The sequence below is a fragment of the Ranitomeya imitator genome, chromosome 3 (genome assembly GCF_032444005.1).
Source record: "Ranitomeya imitator isolate aRanImi1 chromosome 3, aRanImi1.pri, whole genome shotgun sequence".
NCBI classification, from domain to species: domain Eukaryota; kingdom Metazoa; phylum Chordata; class Amphibia; order Anura; family Dendrobatidae; genus Ranitomeya; species Ranitomeya imitator.
The window spans coordinates 769,912,758-769,933,758 of NC_091284.1; the positions used below are offsets into that span (position 1 = coordinate 769,912,758).

Consider the following 21,001-nt stretch of genomic DNA (forward strand, 5'->3'; position numbering starts at 1 on the left):
TATGAACAACATGAGGACTGATTAATACCAATAGTAATTGAACCCAGAAATGTACTGGCCGATTCATGGATCAAACACCTGTCCTGCAGCACGTGTCCTCTGCATCCAAAGCGCTGCCGGCTATTGAACGCAGGTGAATCCGCATGTGTTCATTGAACTGTGCAGAATCACCGTACCCTATACATTGTACGGGTGAAATTTATCTTGCGTAGTCTAGCGTCTCCGCAAGATAAATTGACATGCTGCCGTCTTGAAAGACGCACCACATGTCAGTATCCACTGGTGTCCATGCGCACATAGTGGACACAAGATTTCCTAAAATCCCATCCCCTATGCTGTAACATCTGGACCCTGCGGGTTGGATGCTGCAGAGGTACGCAGCAACCAACCGCAGCGTTTACTGACCGTGGGAACCTACCCTCACTTTTTGTTAGTAGTGTGTATGTGTATATATAATATGATATTAATTTGTATTTTTGTTTTGATACATCAGTGTGAGTAACTATCAGTGCCTCGCCACGTGTCGTCATTCTGACCTGTTATCGCAATAGATAAATATGAGGTGTTACACTGATATAAAAGTCATCTTAGATATTACATATATAGAGGTCAGGATGGTATAAGATAAAACCTACATAAATTAGAGATATTAGATAGGTCGAGAAAGGTGAGATAAAATAAGATAAACAGTTCAACCCTATTTTTGGAGGTCAGGTTAAGTTTGGAGCAGTTCCACCACTGTTATGTTTTATTATAGACCACCCAGTTTACAAGTTCTATTTAGCTCGGGACCCCTCTACGAGCCACTGTAAGAGCAGTTTATTTTCTAGACCTGCCTTGTATAAACCTATTTGTTCCACATACGTATCGAGTTTGTACCAATGGAGGCTGCAGCTCGTCCCACAAAATATAAGCCTTCCTGATGCGTCATTGACAGAAAAATAAAATGTTATTTCATGCATGTACCCTCCAGGATAGGTGATAACTTGCCGATAGTTGGAAGTCCTACCACTGAGACCTTCACCCATCCCGAGAACAATGGTCCATATGAGCACCTCACGCCACGAGATGGAGATAGCTGATTACAGCTTAGTCCCCTTCTCGGAATCCATGGGGGTCCCAGCAGTGGGATAGACAGCTATCAGCAAGTCATCACCTAAGGATAGGTGATAACTTGCATCTACGGGACAACCACTTTAAAAATAACGTCTCAACCTGAAAAAAGAGGAGTCTGTCAGCACAAAATGATTGTTATAATGGTAATCATTTTATTTCTATGCGCCAACATTTTCCACAGCACTTTACAATTCAGCAGGGACATGTACAGACATTTCAAGTTGAATTTTAGATATTTTTGAGGTGCAGGTTACATCAGCGAGTGATTAGATATAGGGAATGAATGAAAGATCTGAATCAAATAAAAGCCCGACCCCATGGCATAGCATTTCAATGCACTTTCCCACCTACTTGTTTTTTATCTGTTTCCACTGGTTTTCCAGTGGAAAACGAGATGGTGGGAAGGGTGCCCGAGCGCTGCATATTACTGTATCAGCTAAAATATAAAAAAAAAATGTATGGCTTAGGATGAAAAGAAATGTTATCGTTGTCAATTAACTGTAGGATAATTTTGCCTTAACATTTTACTATTACAGATTAAAAGATAAAACGCATTCATTATGGGCTTATCTTCTGAGCGAGCAGAGCAAGTACCAGAATCCAATATTTGACTTGCACTCCCTGGAGACTCAGCCTGTTCTGGAGCCGAACACTATCTACTTTAACTTCAAGTAAGGCAATTTTCCATCCATACATCACATTGCGGGTTGTTCTTCCATACATCTGGTGAGCTGTATTACTCGTCTTTGTATACAGGTTTTGGAGGAACATGTATCACCAGTTTGACCTGTTGCTGCACCCCAGGCAATCAGTCCCCAATCTGCTCTTGAAAATATCGTCTGAAAACAAAGCATTAGAAGACGAACTGAAACAACTTCAATTGGTAAGGTTGGCGTAGTTACCGATCACTGCGCTCAATGGCAAGTTTCGGCTAAGAGTCAGGCTTAATACATTTATTTCTAAAAGTTCTTTGTGGCAAAAGTGGTATTTCCTCTCACTGATCCTCCGCAGCCCCAGGTCTGACAGTGTCCAAGTCCGTCCTCTTCTTTTCTTCTTGGTGTGGTCTGTACAGGAAATGCCCCTGGAACCAATCGCAGGCTGAGGCGTGTCACCACTATGGTCAGTGATTGGCTGAGCAGGCCATAAAGGCGGAATGAAGAAGTAGAGACCGGCGGGTTCTGTGTAAGTGTAGTAAAGGGAGATGCGGAGGAACAGTGAGGGCGAGTATTACTCTTTTTTAAAGATTTTAAGTCCTTTGTAAAATACAGCATAAAACTCAATACTAAGTAATTGCATCTAAGTACCAGAGCAACATTTTTTTGCTGTTTTTTAATCTAATCTATATATAATATATAAACATTTTTTTTATTTTCTTGTAGAAAATCAGAAACCTTAGCAAAGAAGGAAAGTATGCCGGTGACAGCTGCTGCAGCTCCCCGACTGGCCAAGTGTCCCCCAAGCTAAAGGAGTCTTCTTGTTACAAGAAGCAAAAAGTTCTTCACCCCCTGCAGGACCCCAACCGAACCCTAGAGGGCAGTACCACTGAAGACAACCGCTATACTGACTACTCACAGGAGATATCCAAGGCCGAGCCCTCTATTGTCAGCCTGGAGTTTGGAGTTGCGAAAATGCGAGTTAGTTAAAGTGTGGACTACTCTGAAATCGCCTTGGTGCTTGTAGGGAGCGCAGGGCACGGGGAGCGCAGGGCACGGGGAGCGCAGGGCACGGGGAGCGCAGGGCACAGGGAGCGCAGGGCACGGGGAGCGCAGGGCACAGGGAGCGCCTCTCTCTGGCCTGTGACATAGCGTGGATAGTGATTGTCTAGGTGAGAACGAGAGGAGGAGGTTAGAAAAAAGTATAGGGCGACTGGTAACAGCCTGTGAGCAGGTTATCGAGGACCCTTTATATGACCCTGCTGCTATATACGGGGTCTGATACACGAATGCTGTATATAGAAAGATTCAGACCTTTCCTACAGGTGAAATAGAACACGTGTAGGTAATGGAGGGGCTGATTCTATAGGGACACACGTTAATATAACTTAGACACCCTATTTAACACAGTTCTCCTAGTTATTTTTATGGAGCGGGTTGTATTTGTCCGGATACATATGTACACAGTATATTGTATATGATCGGATGTAGCTGTATCGGTAACACAGGGGCCTTCACTCTTCTAGGTAATTTCATATGATACATATCAATAACACCGTATACATATATACCCCTGCAGCCCGCATTACACAATCCTCTAGTCATGGGAGACTAAAATATTTCTTGGAACGAATGACTTTTTGTAAGCCAGAAGTTGTATAAAATAGAATTTCTACATTTTTTTCTCGTTAATCTGTAGGATTATGGTCAGTAGGACGTTCGGGATACTTTTTTTATTTTTTTTTAATTAAATGCATTTGTTCTTGCCTGATTTTTACAATTCCTGGCATGGCATTTGTAAGGGCTGGTGCATCATCTTCGGCAGATGACGTCGCACCAGGCCCAACAAATTAAGTGACCTGCTGGGGATGCTGGAAGGTTAGAGATTCGTGGTCTTCTCGTCTCACCGCTAAGTACAATGACCTGGATGGTGGATCTGTGTCCCGCAAATAGATCTACTATGGATCACTAGCCATGCGTTTTCTATACCCCAGTGACTCTGAATAGGAAAGCCTTCACCTTCTGACCATGAATTGGGATGGCTCCATGTACATATATTCTGGATTTGGAAGGCTTTATCATTTCCAAACTTCTTTTATAAAGGGAATTGTTTGCACTAGAAAACTTGAATCTCTTGTAATGATAGCCAGTAATTTGGGGTCTTGAAGCGCAGTATATACTTCTTTTTTATCTTTTGCTGTATTTGTCGTCTGTGCTGGCGTGTGCCTCCGACGTCCTCTGGCGTGCCGGATCTCGCTGCTCTTTATACTTCCTTTAGCCGATTTTGTGGTTGTTGGCCAGGACGGAATCATGTCTGCTTCATTTGTAAGAGTGGAATGGATAAATGTTGTTTTATCTAGTTATTGTTTCTATTAAAACATAAGCTGTTGTTCATTATATTGCAATGTGATATTGTAGAGGGAATAAATAGGGGGGGATTACTAAGCCTTTTCAGACACCACAGCCCAATGGAGAAAGACCTTCCAAATTTATTAAGAGGCGCATCAATACAACGCATGTAGGGTGTGGGAATATGGACCGGGCTCAGGTGCTGAGCCCGCACTATACCTGTGTGACACAACCGGCATCTGCCTGTAACTGCAGCAGCATTTAAGGCTCATAGTCCAAGGGCGAGCCTCAACACAGGCTCTCATCCACTTCCTACACAACGTAGGATTTGCCCACAATATACATGCGCCCTTCCTCTACTACCTTTATCTATTATTCCAGGGCGAGCGAGTGACATCAGTCTGCCCCAAAATCTCTCTGGGGTTTATTGGTGCCCGGCATTGCTCACCTAATCGGCCATATCTTCATGTGCCACCTCAAGCCCTGAACTGTGTATAACACAATTGTCCTAAATTTGTCAGGACTGTACACATTATAGACAGCAATCCTGGAAAATTTGAGGTGTGTTGGGTCACAAAGGGGTAGAGTCTTGCACAAAACCCGCCCTCAATTGGGTGCTTTTGGGTAGGTTTGGATGTGGTTACCACTAAAAATGTTAATACCTATGAACACACATAGTAGTCTGTGATGGGTACTGATGGACTTTCCAAAGCTCAAGTGGAGAAGAGCTTAAAATGTCCAGTCGAAGTCAAACCCTTGTGCTAGTTTGTGTCTCATTGCCCAAAATAGGCAGCCATATTACAAAATGTTAACACGCCTGAGGCCCAGAAAAACCCACTAAGGTTCCCCGCATCAAGCCCAGGGTTCTGCCCTCTTGTTGAAACCCGCGCTTTAACGGGAATCTGTCAGGTGAGCGTCCCGAAATAGGGCTTGGGCCGCGCTTTCAGAATATGTAACTTTTATTGCTGTACCTTGTCTCGCTTTCTTGCTGTAAATTCTAGACAATTTAGTGTCGTACGATGGCTAATCAAGTGTATGTAAATATTCACCCCTACCTCCGACCATAATCCCACCCAACCCTCTGCGTCGGCAGTGCAGCCAGACTGCCGTATTACTTGGGAGGATCAACGCAGACACTGAGATAGCAATGGGCGGGGCGTGCTGTAAGTCACATGACAGGGGCGGGGCTCAGTGTAGGAAAGGGAGGCACCCTATCACTGACGCCGGCGCAGAGAGGTGGGCGGGATTAGCGGTGAATATTCACATTGGATGTACGTAGGCTTCACTAGCCGCTGCACAACTTTTCCGGAACTTGCAGCAAGAAAACGGTACAAGGTACAACAATAAACGTTACATATTCTAAGAGGGCTGCCCAAGAACTATTCCAGGATACTCTTAGTATGCTATGGAAAAATCACCTGACGGATTCCCTTTAAATATTGTCACAAAAGTTGAGAGGAAGGCAATCTGATGTCTGCCCTGTCTACGCTGGATGTGATCTCCTGTTTTCCGGTGGGTTTGTATGTCCTCTCCACCTAATAAGTGACCACTGCCTATATTATACTTTCTGTACTAGAGTCATTATTAGTGATGAGCGAGCGTGCTCGTTACTCGGGTTTCCCCGAGCATGCTCGTGTGGTCTCGAAGTATCTTGGGCATGCTCGCAGATTGTTTGTGTTGCCACAGCTGCATGATTTGCGGCTGCTAGATAGCCTGAATACATGTGTTCAGGCTGTCTAGCAGCTGCAAATCATGCAGCTGCGGCAACACAAACATACCGGTAATTTACAGGCACACCCAAAATACTGGGAGAACACCCTAAACATCATGTTTGCAATTGGCTTTCTTTATAAAAAAAAACTGTGCACCTTTCTGCCTTCTATAGCCCTTGTATTTTAGTAAAAAAAAAAAAAAGGCCCAAAAGGCAGACAACTACTTTCAGCATTTTGTCCCTATTTGACTTGTCGATGAAGCATATAAGTCCATAGCCAAACTGGAAAGGCCCTCCTCCCCATCTCTGCTATTGTTAGATCATTGCACCTAGTACACGTGGGATATACTGTATATGGCATATTGGTAGTATCCGCGCTGGTATGTCATCAGGGATTTCACTCCGATTTAGCACTTTTCATCAGAGACTTGTAGGTCTTTAGTCGTCAGGATGTCTGTACCTGCGGCCCTTCATACACATTACGCTAATATCAACTGAACCTTCTGATTTTGGCGCAACCAGACATCTGTCTGATGGATATAATGGTGCCCCAACTTTCCTCCAGGAGCGAATGTCAGACAGAAGAAGGATCAGGCTGTTAATTTCAACATGCCTGATCCTTTGCTGACACATCATCTGTATGGGGGAAGGAACAGTTGTTGGGTAAAATGGCTTTCGACTGACTGCTGTCTAAGTTGTATGGTCAGATCTGTTCTGAAGATGTAAAATGATTGAGATTTTATCTGTTATTTTTAGTTTTTTAGCTGCTGTCTTGACTTGAAATGATAACTTGAGTTTTTTGTTGTTTGCTGGATGCAGGAAATAAGATTTAGGTAAAACAAGCAATTGCCTGAAATCAGTAATAGGGGTTTATTGTTGTTTTTATTTTTCAAAAAAACAATGCACCTTTTGCCTACAGGCTGCTTGTGGTACTGCAGCTCCATCCTAATTGTGTCTGTCCTGCAATACCAGACAGAGCATATGAACAAGAATGGTGCGGTTTCAGGAAAAAACACCTGTAATAATTCCGGGCAATCCCTTTTAAGTTGTTCTGGCGTAGAGGTCCACATGTGGATATAATTGGTATGTACAGGTATTTGGAAAGTGCTGATGAAAGACTTGGACGTATAAGGTTAGCGCACAGGTTTTGTCTCTTGAAATTAGCATGAACGGGATCAGTCATAGCTCGTCTGTCTGATGTGTATGGGGGTCTACACACAGTCCCTTCACGGTAGATGAGGGAAGATATCAGGTTTGGGCATGTCCTTTCTTAAATGTTTGATAGACGTGGGACCTGCAGTTATCTCTTGTGTGTCTGTCTGTATTACGCCCTTCTCTTGTGTGTCTGTCTGTATTACGCCCTTCTCTTGTGTGCATGTCTGTATTACGCCCTTCTCTTGTGTGTCCGTCAGTATTACGCCCTTCTCTTGTGTGTCTGTCTGTCTTACGCCCTTCTCTTGTGTGTCTGTCTGTATTACGCCCTTCTCTTGTGTGTCTGTCTGTATTACGCCCTTCTCTTGTGTCTGTCTGTATTACGCCCTTCTCTTGTGTGTCTGTCTGTATTACGCCCTTCTCTTGTCTGTCTGTATTACGCCCTTCTCTTGTGTGTCTGTCTGTATTACGCCCTTCTCTTGTCTGTCTGTATTACGCCCTTCTCTTGTGTGTCTGTATTACGCCCTTCTCTTGTGTGTCTGTCTGTATTACGCCCTTCTCTTGTGTGTCTGTCTGTATTACGCCCTTCTCTTGTCTGTCTGTATTACGGCCTTCTCTTGTGTGCATGTCTGTATTACGCCCTTCTCTTGTGTGTCTGTCTGTATTACGCCCTTCTCTTGTGTGTCTGTCTGTATTACGCCCTTCTCTTGTGTGTCTGTCTGTATTACGCCCTTCTCTTGTCTGTCTGTATTACGCCCTTCTCTTGTGTGTCTGTCTGTATTACGCCCTTCTCTTGTGTGTCTGTCTGTATTACGCCCTTCTCTTGTGTGTCTGTCTGTATTACGCCCTTCTCTTGTCTGTCTGTATTACGCCCTTCTCTTGTGTGTCTGTCTGTATTACGCCCTTCTCTTGTCTGTCTGTATTACGCCCTTCTCTTGTGTGTCTGTCTGTATTACGCCCTTCTCTTGTCTGTCTGTATTACGCCCTTCTCTTGTGTGTCTGTCTGTATTACGCCCTTCTCTTGTCTGTCTGTATTACGCCCTTCTCTTGTGTGTCTGTCTGTATTACGCCCTTCTCTTGTGTGTCTGTCTGTATTACGCCCTTCTCTTGTGTGTCTGTCTGTATTACGCCCTTCTCTTGTGTCTGTCTGTATTACGCCCTTCTCTTGTGTGTCTGTCTGTATTACGCCCTTCTCTTGTGTGTCTGTCTGTATTACGCCCTTCTCTTGTGTGTCTGTCTGTATTACGCCCTTCTCTTGTCTGTCTGTATTACGCCCTTCTCTTGTGTGTCTGTCTGTATTACGCCCTTCTCTTGTCTGTCTGTATTACGCCCTTCTCTTGTGTGTCTGTCTGTATTACGCCCTTCTCTTGTGTGTCTGTCTGTATTACGCCCTTCTCGTGTGTCTGTCTGTATTACGCCCTTCTCTTGTGTGTCTGTCTGTATTACGCCCTTCTCTTGTGTGTCTGTCTGTATTACGCCCTTCTCTTGTCTGTCTGTCTGTATTACGCCCTTCTCTTGTCTGTCTGTATTACGCCCTTCTCTTGTGTGTCTGTCTGTATTACGCCCTTCTCTTGTCTGTCTGTATTACGCCCTTCTCTTGTGTGTCTGTCTGTATTACGCCCTTCTCTTGTGTGTCTGTCTGTATTACGCCCTTCTCTTGTGTGCCTGTCTGTATTACGCCCTTCTTTTGTGTGCCTGTCTGTATTATGCCCTTCTCTTGTGTGCCTGTCTGTATTATGCCCTTCTCCTGCATTCTAATAAGCCCGTTTTTGTTGTGCACTTATTGTTACATAAATGTAAAATTAGTATTAAACCCTGCACTATGTAACTGTATGCTCGCCCTTGTTGGGCGTTAGTGACATGATCCTTTCATATCTCGCGCATGGGTGTGACGTTCGGTCTCTCTGGGAATGCGCAATGAAGTCTGGTGTTTGCTCTGTGGCTTCATTGGCACGTGCCTCATGTCCATGGATGTAGTAAAGAGCTAATGGTAACATCACTTTTGGAAATCATGTCATTCACGCCCACATGGGCAAACTTGTGAGAGTTGGGACTAGTCCGAAGACATCAACGCCCTGCCGCCGATTATTGATGGCTAGCGCAGCTGGTGATCTGGATCATTGGCTCCACTCACCCAGATTGTTCGCGAATGACCCATCACTACCCCCGACTAGTCACTCACTGATTCACGGAGCGTGAGCGAAGGGTTTAAGGTTAGTGTTTCCTTTTATTTAGCAATCCCTATGAAACAAAAAGGGGCTTGTTAGAATGTAGTAAAAGGGTGCAATACCGTCATGGTGGTGGTTTAGGGGGCATGGGCAGCTGACATGTTCCCTTTAAATTACAATAATATCCAGTTGGTGTTTTACAATGTTGATTTTTCACACTCTCTAAAATGGTTTCTTAAAAAAAATAAATAAATAAAACACTCCAGTGATTGAGACTAGATGAAGACATGGTTTGGAGTCTCTGCTGCTCCATGACCGGGTGGTGTGAATACTCGCGATCCCACTCAAGAGAATGTTGGGATCAGCATAGAATCTAGTAGGGATGGAAGTTTGGATTTGTAAAACCACAGGGGTCCATCATCTGTAATATGGAACCAAAGGGGTTAACTAATCATAGACAATCCCTTTACTGTAAATTCTGAGACCCTCCAGTCTTGCGTCTCTAGCAAACGAGTGCAGATGGTCACTGGCTCCCTGTGCTGTCTCACCCAGGGGGTCTCTATGCTCTCTGTGCTGTCTCACCCAGGGGGTCTCTATGCCCTCTTAGGTCATATGGACTGGGGGAAAGTGTGGAACCTGTAAACGGAGAAGATCAGATCTTCTGCGCAGTGAATAGGTAATTGATGCTTGTGGGCCCCAATGCAAAATCACCAACAGGACCCCCAAATGTTACAGGTCTTCACAACTATTGGTCTTTTCAAATAGGCCAAAGGGACGTTTTTTGGCCCCCATAGATTGCCAGGCCTAAATGCCACTGCACCCACTTTTTAGTACAAAGCACAAATCTAAAATTATTGTGTGACTACTGCAGAACTTCACTAGTTAAAATGGGAAAATTCTGCTGCAAAATGTCCCAGTGAAGGTCGAAGCTATCCACCTGAGGTAACGGGATTTTTACGGAGACATGACGGACAACATTTAATGTTACAGCCTCCTTCTTGTGTTCTAGCTTTCACCAGTACGTAAGACCGTATTGAACCCACTATAGTCCTTCATTTTCTACTTTATTCTTTCGTTAGTCCAGCTGTCCTTTGTATGGAAGGCGACTTGTCTGCCCTGCGGGGTACAATATGCTGTAGGTCTGATAGTCACGTTCTCTTCACAAAACACCTGATGAATATGGCACATGAGATGCCCAGGGACGTAATGTCACGGAATCAGCCATCTTTACCTATTGGACTAAAGTTGTATAATTTTTAAGGGGTTTTGGCGGCGACAGAAGTTTTATGTAAATGGACTGTTGTCGATTAGAGAAATTCTTTGTTGAGGACGATCTTCCTTTAGTGAGGACATGTATGACGCTGCATTCACGCATCCATGTGTTACGGTCCGTGATTCACACACCGGCAAACCCAAACTGAACAGCGTTCTAGGCATAGTAGGAAAACAAAGGATTCTTTCCGGCATGACCATCCAGGTAAAATGTCTAAATTTTATTAGAGCATTTTGTCTAATAAAATTTCGACTTTTTACCTGGGCTATATCTGGAAATCAGAAGCAGCAGTGTGCACCTGACTTCCTTAGATGGGTAGACCTGATTCTTAGATGTGAAGGAACCATTAAGGACCTGGTGGGATTGGCACTGTCCTGACGTAGGAGGATGAGTAGCACAGCGTGGCACCTGTAGTACTATGCCGTTCCCATCGCTACAGATCTTTGAATCCACTTTTTTCTAGACGTTTAGGTGACGAGTGAGCTGAGGCGTAATCCTTTATTGTTTTAGCATTTGATGTGCCAAATATGTCGGCTTTCTTCTTTCAACATCTTTTTATAGATATGTTAGCCAGTTGCCAAAAAGACTTGATGAGCGTTGAAGATGCGTCGTTAGCTAGGGAGAGCTTAAAGGGTATGTTCACCATTAATTACTATTGTACAGTGTTAATACAGAGATAGAATTGGCATTAAAAGGCCAGAAATGTTATAAATACATTATTTGATCCTGATTTTCACCCTATAGAATAACCCAAAGCTGCATTGCTACTGGAAAGCGTCAACAAGCTTGTCAATGGACATATCCTTAGAGTTTTTTTTTCCTTACCCATCTTGATTTAGGGGTAGAGACCCTGATTCTAGCAACAACTCACATAATGGACTGCTTGCTGTAATTTTGATAAGATCTGCTGCAGATCTACCAGTTCTTTGAATGCTTCGCTCTGCACAACCCGTCCAGCTGATCGTCCGCTTTCAATGGTGTGTGGGGGGGGGGGGAGGTTATACAGAGCTCATGAAAATGGGGACTATACGGCAGGAGACTTATTAATCCTCTATTGATCTATTGCTGATAAAACAGTGATTTTATCAAAACTACAGCATGTAGCCCAGTGTCACATCATTGTGACACAACATTATTGACAGGTTTTATGGCTTTAGGCTAGTTTTCCCATATATTTGTTGTGGATTTTCCACTTTTAAAAACCCGTAGTGTTTTACAGTACCAGAAAAGTGGAGGATTTTTAACTTGGTCCCATCCACATGCTGCATTTTTTTTGTGTAGAAATTACAGTAGCTTTTGTTTTTTAAAAAAAATCTGCAGCATGTGAATTTCTGTTGGGGATAAGCACCTTTTTGATGCAGATTTTACACGTTCTGTTCGGTGGAGACCCTAAATCTGCAGGTTAAACCTCTAATTTAGAAATGTTTTGTCACGTTTTTGGTTTGTTTTCACCATATAATAAAAAAAACGCACATAAAACCCATGAATAAGTGAGGAAAATATACACAATTTTCAGAAACGCAGTGAATTTCAGTTTGGGAGTCTATGCTGAATATTCGCACCAAATCCATAACGTGAGAACCGAGGCTATGGGGATGAACAGTCATTATTTGATCCTTTTGCAGTTTGCATCTTGTCGGCAGCACACTGCCAGTTTACACCGGGGGATGGTTCGCTTTTAGGCTGGGTGCTGCCTTGTTTACTCGGGGAATTTGGACTGGACGTCAGGCCAATCGGCACCTGAAAGCGAACCATAACGAAGATCAATACCAGTAATGCAATGCTTACAAAGTGACTTTACATGTAGAATTAACTTACGTAAAATGTTAACTAAAATAATGTCAAAAATGGACCCGTTAAGGCTTTCGTAACGTCCATAAGTAATTTGATGCTCTTAATGTCATGTGCCTTGTACTTAACCTTTGATTGTCCCATAATGCATTGCAGGAACGTGAGGCCTAATCATCTTTTTTTTAGGGGTACATGGTATGGTATACTGTTATTAAACTTGGGTCTATTGGTTCTGTTCTTCTGAATGTCACTCTATGTTCCTAATTACTGAGAATGTGAAAATGATGCGGCCCATTTCTATGTTGACTTCATTAAACATATAAAATTCCGTGCTGAACACCGCTGTTCTGTACTGCGACGTTGGAAATGTCCTGATAACTAGAACTGTATTTCTAGTTTACTTTTTAACCCAAAGATCTCAAACATGCGGCCCTTGAGGGTACAACATGCGGCCCGAGTTCCCCGTGACGATTGTGGCCTGGTTCAGCGGTTGCCGATGCCGGCGCTTCAGCAGAATGTGCATCCTTGGACTCCTATTCAGTTGCAATGTATTATGAGAAATCCGCAGGTAAAAAGCACTGCGTTTTGACTGCGGATTTTATGCATTTTTTGTGCGGATTCCACCTGCGGTTTTACACCTGCGGATTCCTATTATGGAGCAGGTGTAACCACTGCGGAATCCGCACACAGAATGAACATGCTGCAGAATAAACAACGCTACGTTTCCGCGCGTTTTTTCCGCAGCATGTGCACTGCGGATTTTGTTTTCTATAGGTTTACATGGTACTGTAAACTCAGGGAAAACTGCCAATCCGCAGCGTCAAAACCGCTGCGGATCCGCAGCAAAATCCGCAACGTGTGCACATACCCTTACAGCTTTTTAAAATGTGCTGGATGATTTCCTCAGTACACAGAACATTGTGGGTTATAGATAACTTAGTAAGAAGATGTATAATTGATGGAGAAAGGATGAAGTTGATGGACCTAGGACTTTTTTCAACCTATACAATTGTATATTGCTATGACAAGGTGAGCAGAATCGGGACTTTGGTATAAGAAGATGACCAGGATGGGGACATTTGCTATAAGAAGGTGACCAGGATGGGGACATTTGCTATACAAATTTGACAAGCTATAAAATTGTACCATAACCTATACGATAAATGATATTAAACAAAACAAAAAAAAGGGCCAAAGATGATCACAAAAAAATGCTATCACTGAAAATGACATCTCATTCTGCAAAGAATGCGGCCTGTCAAATTCATTTTTTTTCTGTGTGGCCCATGTAACCAGCTTAGTTTGAAAGTCCTGTTTTAAAGTTTGATTTGCATTTTTATCAAGAGCAGTGATCCAGATATAGCAGGCACTAAACAAACATTTGTGGAGCTACATCTATTGACTCAAAATGCAATTTGCTTAGCGCTGTACAGATGAGTGGCGCGGAGCAGATTGTCACAGTTCTTTCACTACTGCCAACATCTTATTGAAATGTAGAGTTCACTCTCCTTATCAAGGTTAAGCAACATTTCAAACACTTATCATACAACATTTGAGAAGTTTTGAACAGTCCCTGACCTCCTACAATATTCCAAATTAAAGGGACCAAAGCTGACTGCGCTGCGCACTTTCGGCATTACTTGGCATTTCTCAGAGATGTGAGAAGAGGAGAGCAGTGTATGTGTTTTTCATCAGCTCCGGGTCTTGCTCCCTTTTTTGATCGTCTCCCTTTTGCAGTAATCCACATAGCATTTCTTAAGTGACCTCTCTGACATCACCCTAGGCCATGGGAATTTCACCATTTATTTTCTCTATCCAACAATTTAGTGTCCTCCAGTGTCTGGTATGGCAGATACATCGATGATGTCCTCATCATTTGGGGGGTTGTATCTGCCATACTAGTCTTTGTTAATTACGGTATCTCAATAAACTTAGGCAGTTGTGTAGAAAGCTCAAGAGGAAGAAGTATCCAAATTATGATGTTAAATAGGGATTTAAATTTGGTATCATCTAGGGATCATGAGGATTTAATTTCATAACCGAGCAATCGCAAAAAATAATTTGGTTGCAAACAAACCCTTTTTATGTTTCCAATACAGTCCCCAATTTTACAAAATTAGACTGAATATAAAGATATTTTTACCTATATTACATGAGGATTCCATCTTGGCATCTGTACTACAAGCAGGATGCAAGATAGTAGCAAGACGAGCTCCCACTTTGGGGAACATGCTATCTCCAAGCATGTTTCTGTCTAAAACTCCTCGTTAAACATGGTTGGATATTAAAGGTTGCTATAAATGTGGTACCGCCAATTGTAAAACTTGTAAACAATTAGTCAATGTAAAAGTTTTCAATAACTACGATAAAACACTCAAATTTAATGTAAAAGAATTTATTAATTGCAACACGTGTTATGCTGTCTATCAAATAGACTGTATTACACGTAATGATGCTTATGTTGGATTCACATCCAGAAAATGAAAGACTCGTATCTCTGAACACTTGTATGATATCTCCAATGCGGAGGACAATAATGCCAATCGCAACATTTCATCAGTTGCAAAACACTTCATTTTCCATCACTCTCGCAACATTGCTTCTCTACAGGTGTGTGGACTAGAATGAGTTAACAAACCGGTGCGACGTGGAGATATCAGACGCTGCTTACTTACTCGAAAAGCCTATTGGATCTACAGTCTAGGTACCAGGTTTCCAAATTGATTTAACAGATGCAATGAAATTGTTTCACTATTAGAATTATACCGTAATATATGTTTTTATATTTATTGATCTTATTTTGTATGCAATATGTTAGATTTCATTCATTATGTTGTATGGTTCTTTGCACTGTGTCTGTTTCTGTGTATTCACCAGGACCTTACATACCATGTGATGTCTTCGGACAATTGATTGGTTCTGGGTCTTTTAAAACATTCATTCTTTCCAGGTGTAGTAGCTTTGATAAAGATTGCTTTTGCTATGGAAACACGTCTCTCTGTCCCAGTGTGCACTATATTGCTGTCTAGGAGCTTATTATGTTTTAAGAATTCGAATACATTGAAACTTTTTAACCAAGGAGCTGGAACAACAAGCGTTCTTTTCTTCTATATATTCATGATTCGTCGCATGTAGAGTTCATCCGTTCACCTTTTCTGCGTCGCACAAATTTGGACTCAACAGACCAAAGCACAGATTTCCACTGGTCTAATGTCCATTCCTTGTGTTCTTTAGCCCAAACAAGTCTCTTCTGCTTGTTGCCTGTCCTTAGCAGTGGTTTCCTAGCAGCTATATTACCATGAAGGCCTGCTGCACAAAGTCTCCTCTTAACAGTTGTTGTAGAGATGTGTCTGCTGCTAGAACTGTGTGGCATTGACCTGGTCTCTAATCTGAGCTGCTGTTGACCTGCGATTTCTGAGGCTGGTGTCTCGGATAAACTTATCCTCAGAAGCAGAGGTGACTCTTGGTCTTTCTTTCCTGGGGCGGTCCTCATGTGAGCCAGTTTCTTTGTAGCCCTTGATGGTTTTTGCCACTGCACTTGGGGACACTTTCAAAGTTTTCCCAATTTTTCAGACTGACTGACCTTCATTTCTTAAAGTAATGATGGCCACTCGTTTTTCTTTACTTAGCTGCTTTTTTCTTGCCGTAATATAAATTCTAAAAGTCTATTCAGTAGGACTATCAGCTGTGCATCCACCAGACTTCTGCACAACACAACTGATGGTCCAAACCCCATTTATAAGTCAAGAAATCCCACTTATTAAACCTGACAGGGCACACCTGTGAAGTGAAAACCATTCCCGCTCGCGCCGGCCGCCATCCTCCGTTGCAGGTTCCGGTGGCAGAAAGACCTGCCATGACGTCACGGTCATGTGACTGCGACTTCATCACAGGGCCTGCGCAACAAGGACTTGCCATGACGTCACGGTCATGTGACCGCGACGTCATCACAGGTCCTGCACTGATACCAACCCTGGGACCGGAAGCTGCCGTGAACTACAAGGGCTCCCTCGGAAAGGTGAGTATATGTTTATTTTTTATTTTTTAACCTGTGACAAACCTGGCTGGGCAATATACTACGTGGCTCTGTGCTGTATACTACTTCGCTGTGCAATATACTACGTGGCTCTGTGCTGTATACTACTTCGCTGTGCAATATACTACGTGGCTCTGTGCTGTATACTACGTCACTGGGAAGAATACTACGTCACTGGAAAATATACTACGTCACTGGGCAATATCCTACGTAACTGGACAATATACGTGGCTGGGCAATATACTACGTGACTGGGCAATATACTACGTGACTGGGCAATATACTATGTGACTGGGCAATATACTACATGACTGGGCAATATACTACGTGACTGGGCAATATACTACATGACTGGGCAATATACTACGTGACTGGGCAATATACTACGTAACTGGACAATATACTACATGACTGGGCAATATACTACGTCACTGGGCAATATCCTACGTAACTGGACAATATACGTGGCTGGGCAATATACTACGTGACTGGGCAATATACTACGTAGCTGGGCAATATCCTACGTGACTGGGCAATATACTACGTGGCTGGGCAATATCCTACGTGACTGGGCAATATACTACGTGCCTGGGCAATATCCTACGTAACTGGACAATATACTACGTCACTGGGCAATATCCTACGTAACTGGACAATAGACGTGGCTGGGCAATATACTACGTGGCTCTGTGCTGTATACTACTTCGCTGTGCAATATACTACGTGGCTCTGTGCTGTATATTACGTCATTGGGAAGAATACTACGTCACTGGAAAATATACTACGTCACTGGGCAATATCCTACGTAACTGGACAATATACGTGGCTGGGCAATATACTACGTGACTGGGCAATATACTACGTAGCTGGGCAATATCCTACGTGACTGGGCAATATACTACGTGGCTGGGCAATATCCTACGTGACTGGGCAATATACTACGTGACTGGGCAATATACTACGTAACTGGGCAATATACTACGTAACTGGACAATATACTACATGACTGGGCAATATACTACGTCACTGGGCAATATCCTACGTAACTGGACAATATACGTGGCTGGGCAATATACTACGTGACTGGGCAATATACTACGTAGCTGGGCAATATCCTACGTGACTGGGCAATATACTACGTGGCTGGGCAATATCCTACGTGACTGGGCAATATACTACGTGGCTGGGCAATATCCTACGTAACTGGACAATATACTACGTCACTGGGCAATATCCTACGTAACTGGACAATAGACGTGGCTGGGCAATATACTACGTGGCTCTGTGCTGTATACTACTTCGCTGTGCAATATACTACGTGGCTCTGTGCTGTATATTACGTCATTGGGAAGAATACTACGTCACTGGAAAATATACTACGTCACTGGGCAATATCCTACGTAACTGGACAATATACGTGGCTGGGCAATATACTACGTGACTGGGCAATATACTACGTAGCTGGGCAATATCCTACGTGACTGGGCAATATACTACGTGGCTGGGCAATATCCTACGTAACTGGACAATATACTACGTAACTGGACAATATACTACGTCACTGGGCAATATCCTACGTAATTGGACAATATACGTGGCTGGGCAATATACTACGTGACTGGGAATAAACTACGTAGCTGGGCAATATCCTACGTGACTGGGCAATATACTACGTGACTGGCCGATATACTACGTGGCTGGGCAATATACTACGTGACTGGGCAATATACTACGTGGCTGGGCAATATCCTACGTAACTGGACAATATACTACGTCACTGGGCAATATCCTACGTAACAACAATATACGTGGCTGGGCAATATACTACGTGACTGGGCAATATACTACGTAGCTGGGCAATATCCTATGTAACTGGACAATATACGTGGCTGGGCAATATACTATGTCACTGGGCAATATCCTACGTGACTGGGCAATATACTACGTGACTGGCCGATATACTACGTGGCTGGGCAATATACTACGTGGCTGGGCAATATCCTACGTAACTGGACAATATACTACGTCACTGGGCAATATCCTACGTAACGACAATATACGTGGCTGGGCAATATACTACGTGACTGGGCAATATACTACGTAGCTGGGCAATATCCTACGTAACTGGACAATATACTACGTGGCTGGGCAATATACTACGTGACTGGGCAATATACTACGTGACTGGGCAATATACTACGTAGCTGGGCAATATCCTACGTGACTGGGCAATATACTACGTGGCTGGGCAATATCCTACGTAACTGGACAATATACTACGTCACTGAGCAATATCCTATGTAACTGGACAATATACGTGGCTGGGCAATATACTACGTGACTGGGCAATATACTACGTAGCTGGGCAATATCCTACGTGACTGGGCAATATACTACGTGACTGGCCGATATACTACGTGGCTGGGCAATATACTACGTGACTGGGCAATATACTACGTGGCTGGGCAATATCCTACGTAACTGGGCAATATCCTACGTAACGACAATATACGTGGCTGGGCAATATACTACGTGACTGGGCAATATACTACGTAACGACAATATACGTGGCTGGGCAATATACTACGTGACTGGGCAATATACTACGTAGCTGGGCAATATCCTACATAACTGGACAATATACTACGTGGCTGGGCAATATACTACGTGGCTGGGCAATATACTACGTGGCTGGGCAATATACTACGTGACTGGGCAATATACTACGTGACTGGGCAATATACGTGGCTGGGCAATATACTACGTGACTGGCCGATATACTACGTGGCTGGGCAATATACTACGTGACTGGGCAATATACTACGTGGCTGGGCAATATCCTACGTAATTGGACTATACTACGTCACTGGGCAATATCCTACGTAACTGGACAATATACGTGGCTGGGCAATATACTACGTGACTGGGCAATATCCTACGTAACTGGACAATATACTACGTGGCTGGGCAATATACTACGTGACTGGGCAATATACTACGTGACTGGGCAATATACTTCGTGACTGGGCAATATACGTGGCTGGGCAATATACTACGTGGCTGGGCAATATACTACGTGACTGGGCAATATACTACGTGGCTGGGCAATATACTACGTGGCTGGGCAATATCCTACGTAACTGGACAATATACTACGTCACTGGGCAATATCCTACGTAACGACAATATACGTGGCTGGGCAATATACTACGTGACTGGGCAATATACTACGTAGCTGGGCAATATCCTACGTAACTGGACAATATACTACGTGGCTGGGCAATATACTACGTGACTGGGCAATATACTACGTGACTGGGCAATATACTACGTAGCTGGGCAATATCCTACGTGACTGGGCAATATACTACGTGGCTGGGCAATATCCTACGTAACTGGACAATATACTACGTCACTGAGCAATATCCTATGTAACTGGACAATATACGTGGCTGGGCAATATACTACGTGACTGGGCAATATACTACGTAGCTGGGCAATATCCTACGTGACTGGGCAATATACTACGTGACTGGCCGATATACTACGTGGCTGGGCAATATACTACGTGACTGGGCAATATACTACGTGGCTGGGCAATATCCTACGTAACTGGGCAATATCCTACGTAACGACAATATACGTGGCTGGGCAATATACTACGTGACTGGGCAATATACTACGTAACGACAATATACGTGGCTGGGCAATATACTACGTGACTGGGCAATATACTACGTAGCTGGGCAATATCCTACATAACTGGACAATATACTACGTGGCTGGGCAATATACTACGTGGCTGGGCAATATACTACGTGGCTGGGCAATATACTACGTGACTGGGCAATATACTACGTGACTGGGCAATATACGTGGCTGGGCAATATACTACGTGACTGGCCGATATACTACGTGGCTGGGCAATATACTACGTGACTGGGCAATATACTACGTGGCTGGGCAATATCCTACGTAATTGGACTATACTACGTCACTGGGCAATATCCTACGTAACTGGACAATATACGTGGCTGGGCAATATACTACGTGACTGGGCAATATCCTACGTAACTGGACAATATACTACGTGGCTGGGCAATATACTACGTGACTGGGCAATATACTACGTGACTGGGCAATATACTTCGTGACTGGGCAATATACGTGGCTGGGCAATATACTACGTGGCTGGGCAATATACTACGTGACTGGGCAATATACTACGTGGCTGGGCAATATACTACGTGGCTGGGCAATATCCTACGTAACTGGACAATATACTACGTCACTGGGCAATATCCTACGTAACTGGACAATATACGTGGCTGGGCAATATACTACGTGACTGGGCAATATACTACGTGACTGGGCAATATACTACGTAACTGGACAATATACTACGTGACTGGGCAATATACTACGTGACTGGGCAATATACTACGTGGCTGGGCAATATACTACGTGGCTCTGTGCTGTATGCCACGTCAATGGGAAGAATACTACGTCACTGGGAAATATACTACGTGGCTGGGCAATATACTACGTGGCTGGGCAATATACTACGTGGCTGGGCAATATACTACATGGACATGCATATTCTAGAATACCCGATGCGTTAGAATCGGGCCACCATCTAGTAGTCTTAATTTACAGAAAAGAGGATATTATCACATATAAATTCCTGCAGATTTGGGATAGAATTAAGCTGAATATTGACGGTGTCATTTTTTTAATAACAATCCAGACAAA

The 21,001-nt window shown here is 43.5% G+C and overlaps 1 protein-coding gene across 1 annotated transcript in view; it reads left to right on the forward strand.

The window, feature by feature from the left end:
* The window catches only part of MTMR6 (myotubularin related protein 6), an 87,266-nt gene extending 84,372 nt beyond the window's left edge, over window positions 1-2,894 (forward strand). The window contains exons 12-14 of the mRNA XM_069759061.1: window positions 1,653-1,787; window positions 1,873-1,999; window positions 2,496-2,894. Of these exons, the coding sequence (XP_069615162.1) occupies window positions 1,653-1,787; window positions 1,873-1,999; window positions 2,496-2,759 (526 nt within the window). The 3' untranslated portion in view covers window positions 2,760-2,894. The remainder of the gene's footprint in view (window positions 1-1,652; window positions 1,788-1,872; window positions 2,000-2,495) is intronic.
* Window positions 2,895-21,001: the final 18,107 nt, after the last annotated feature.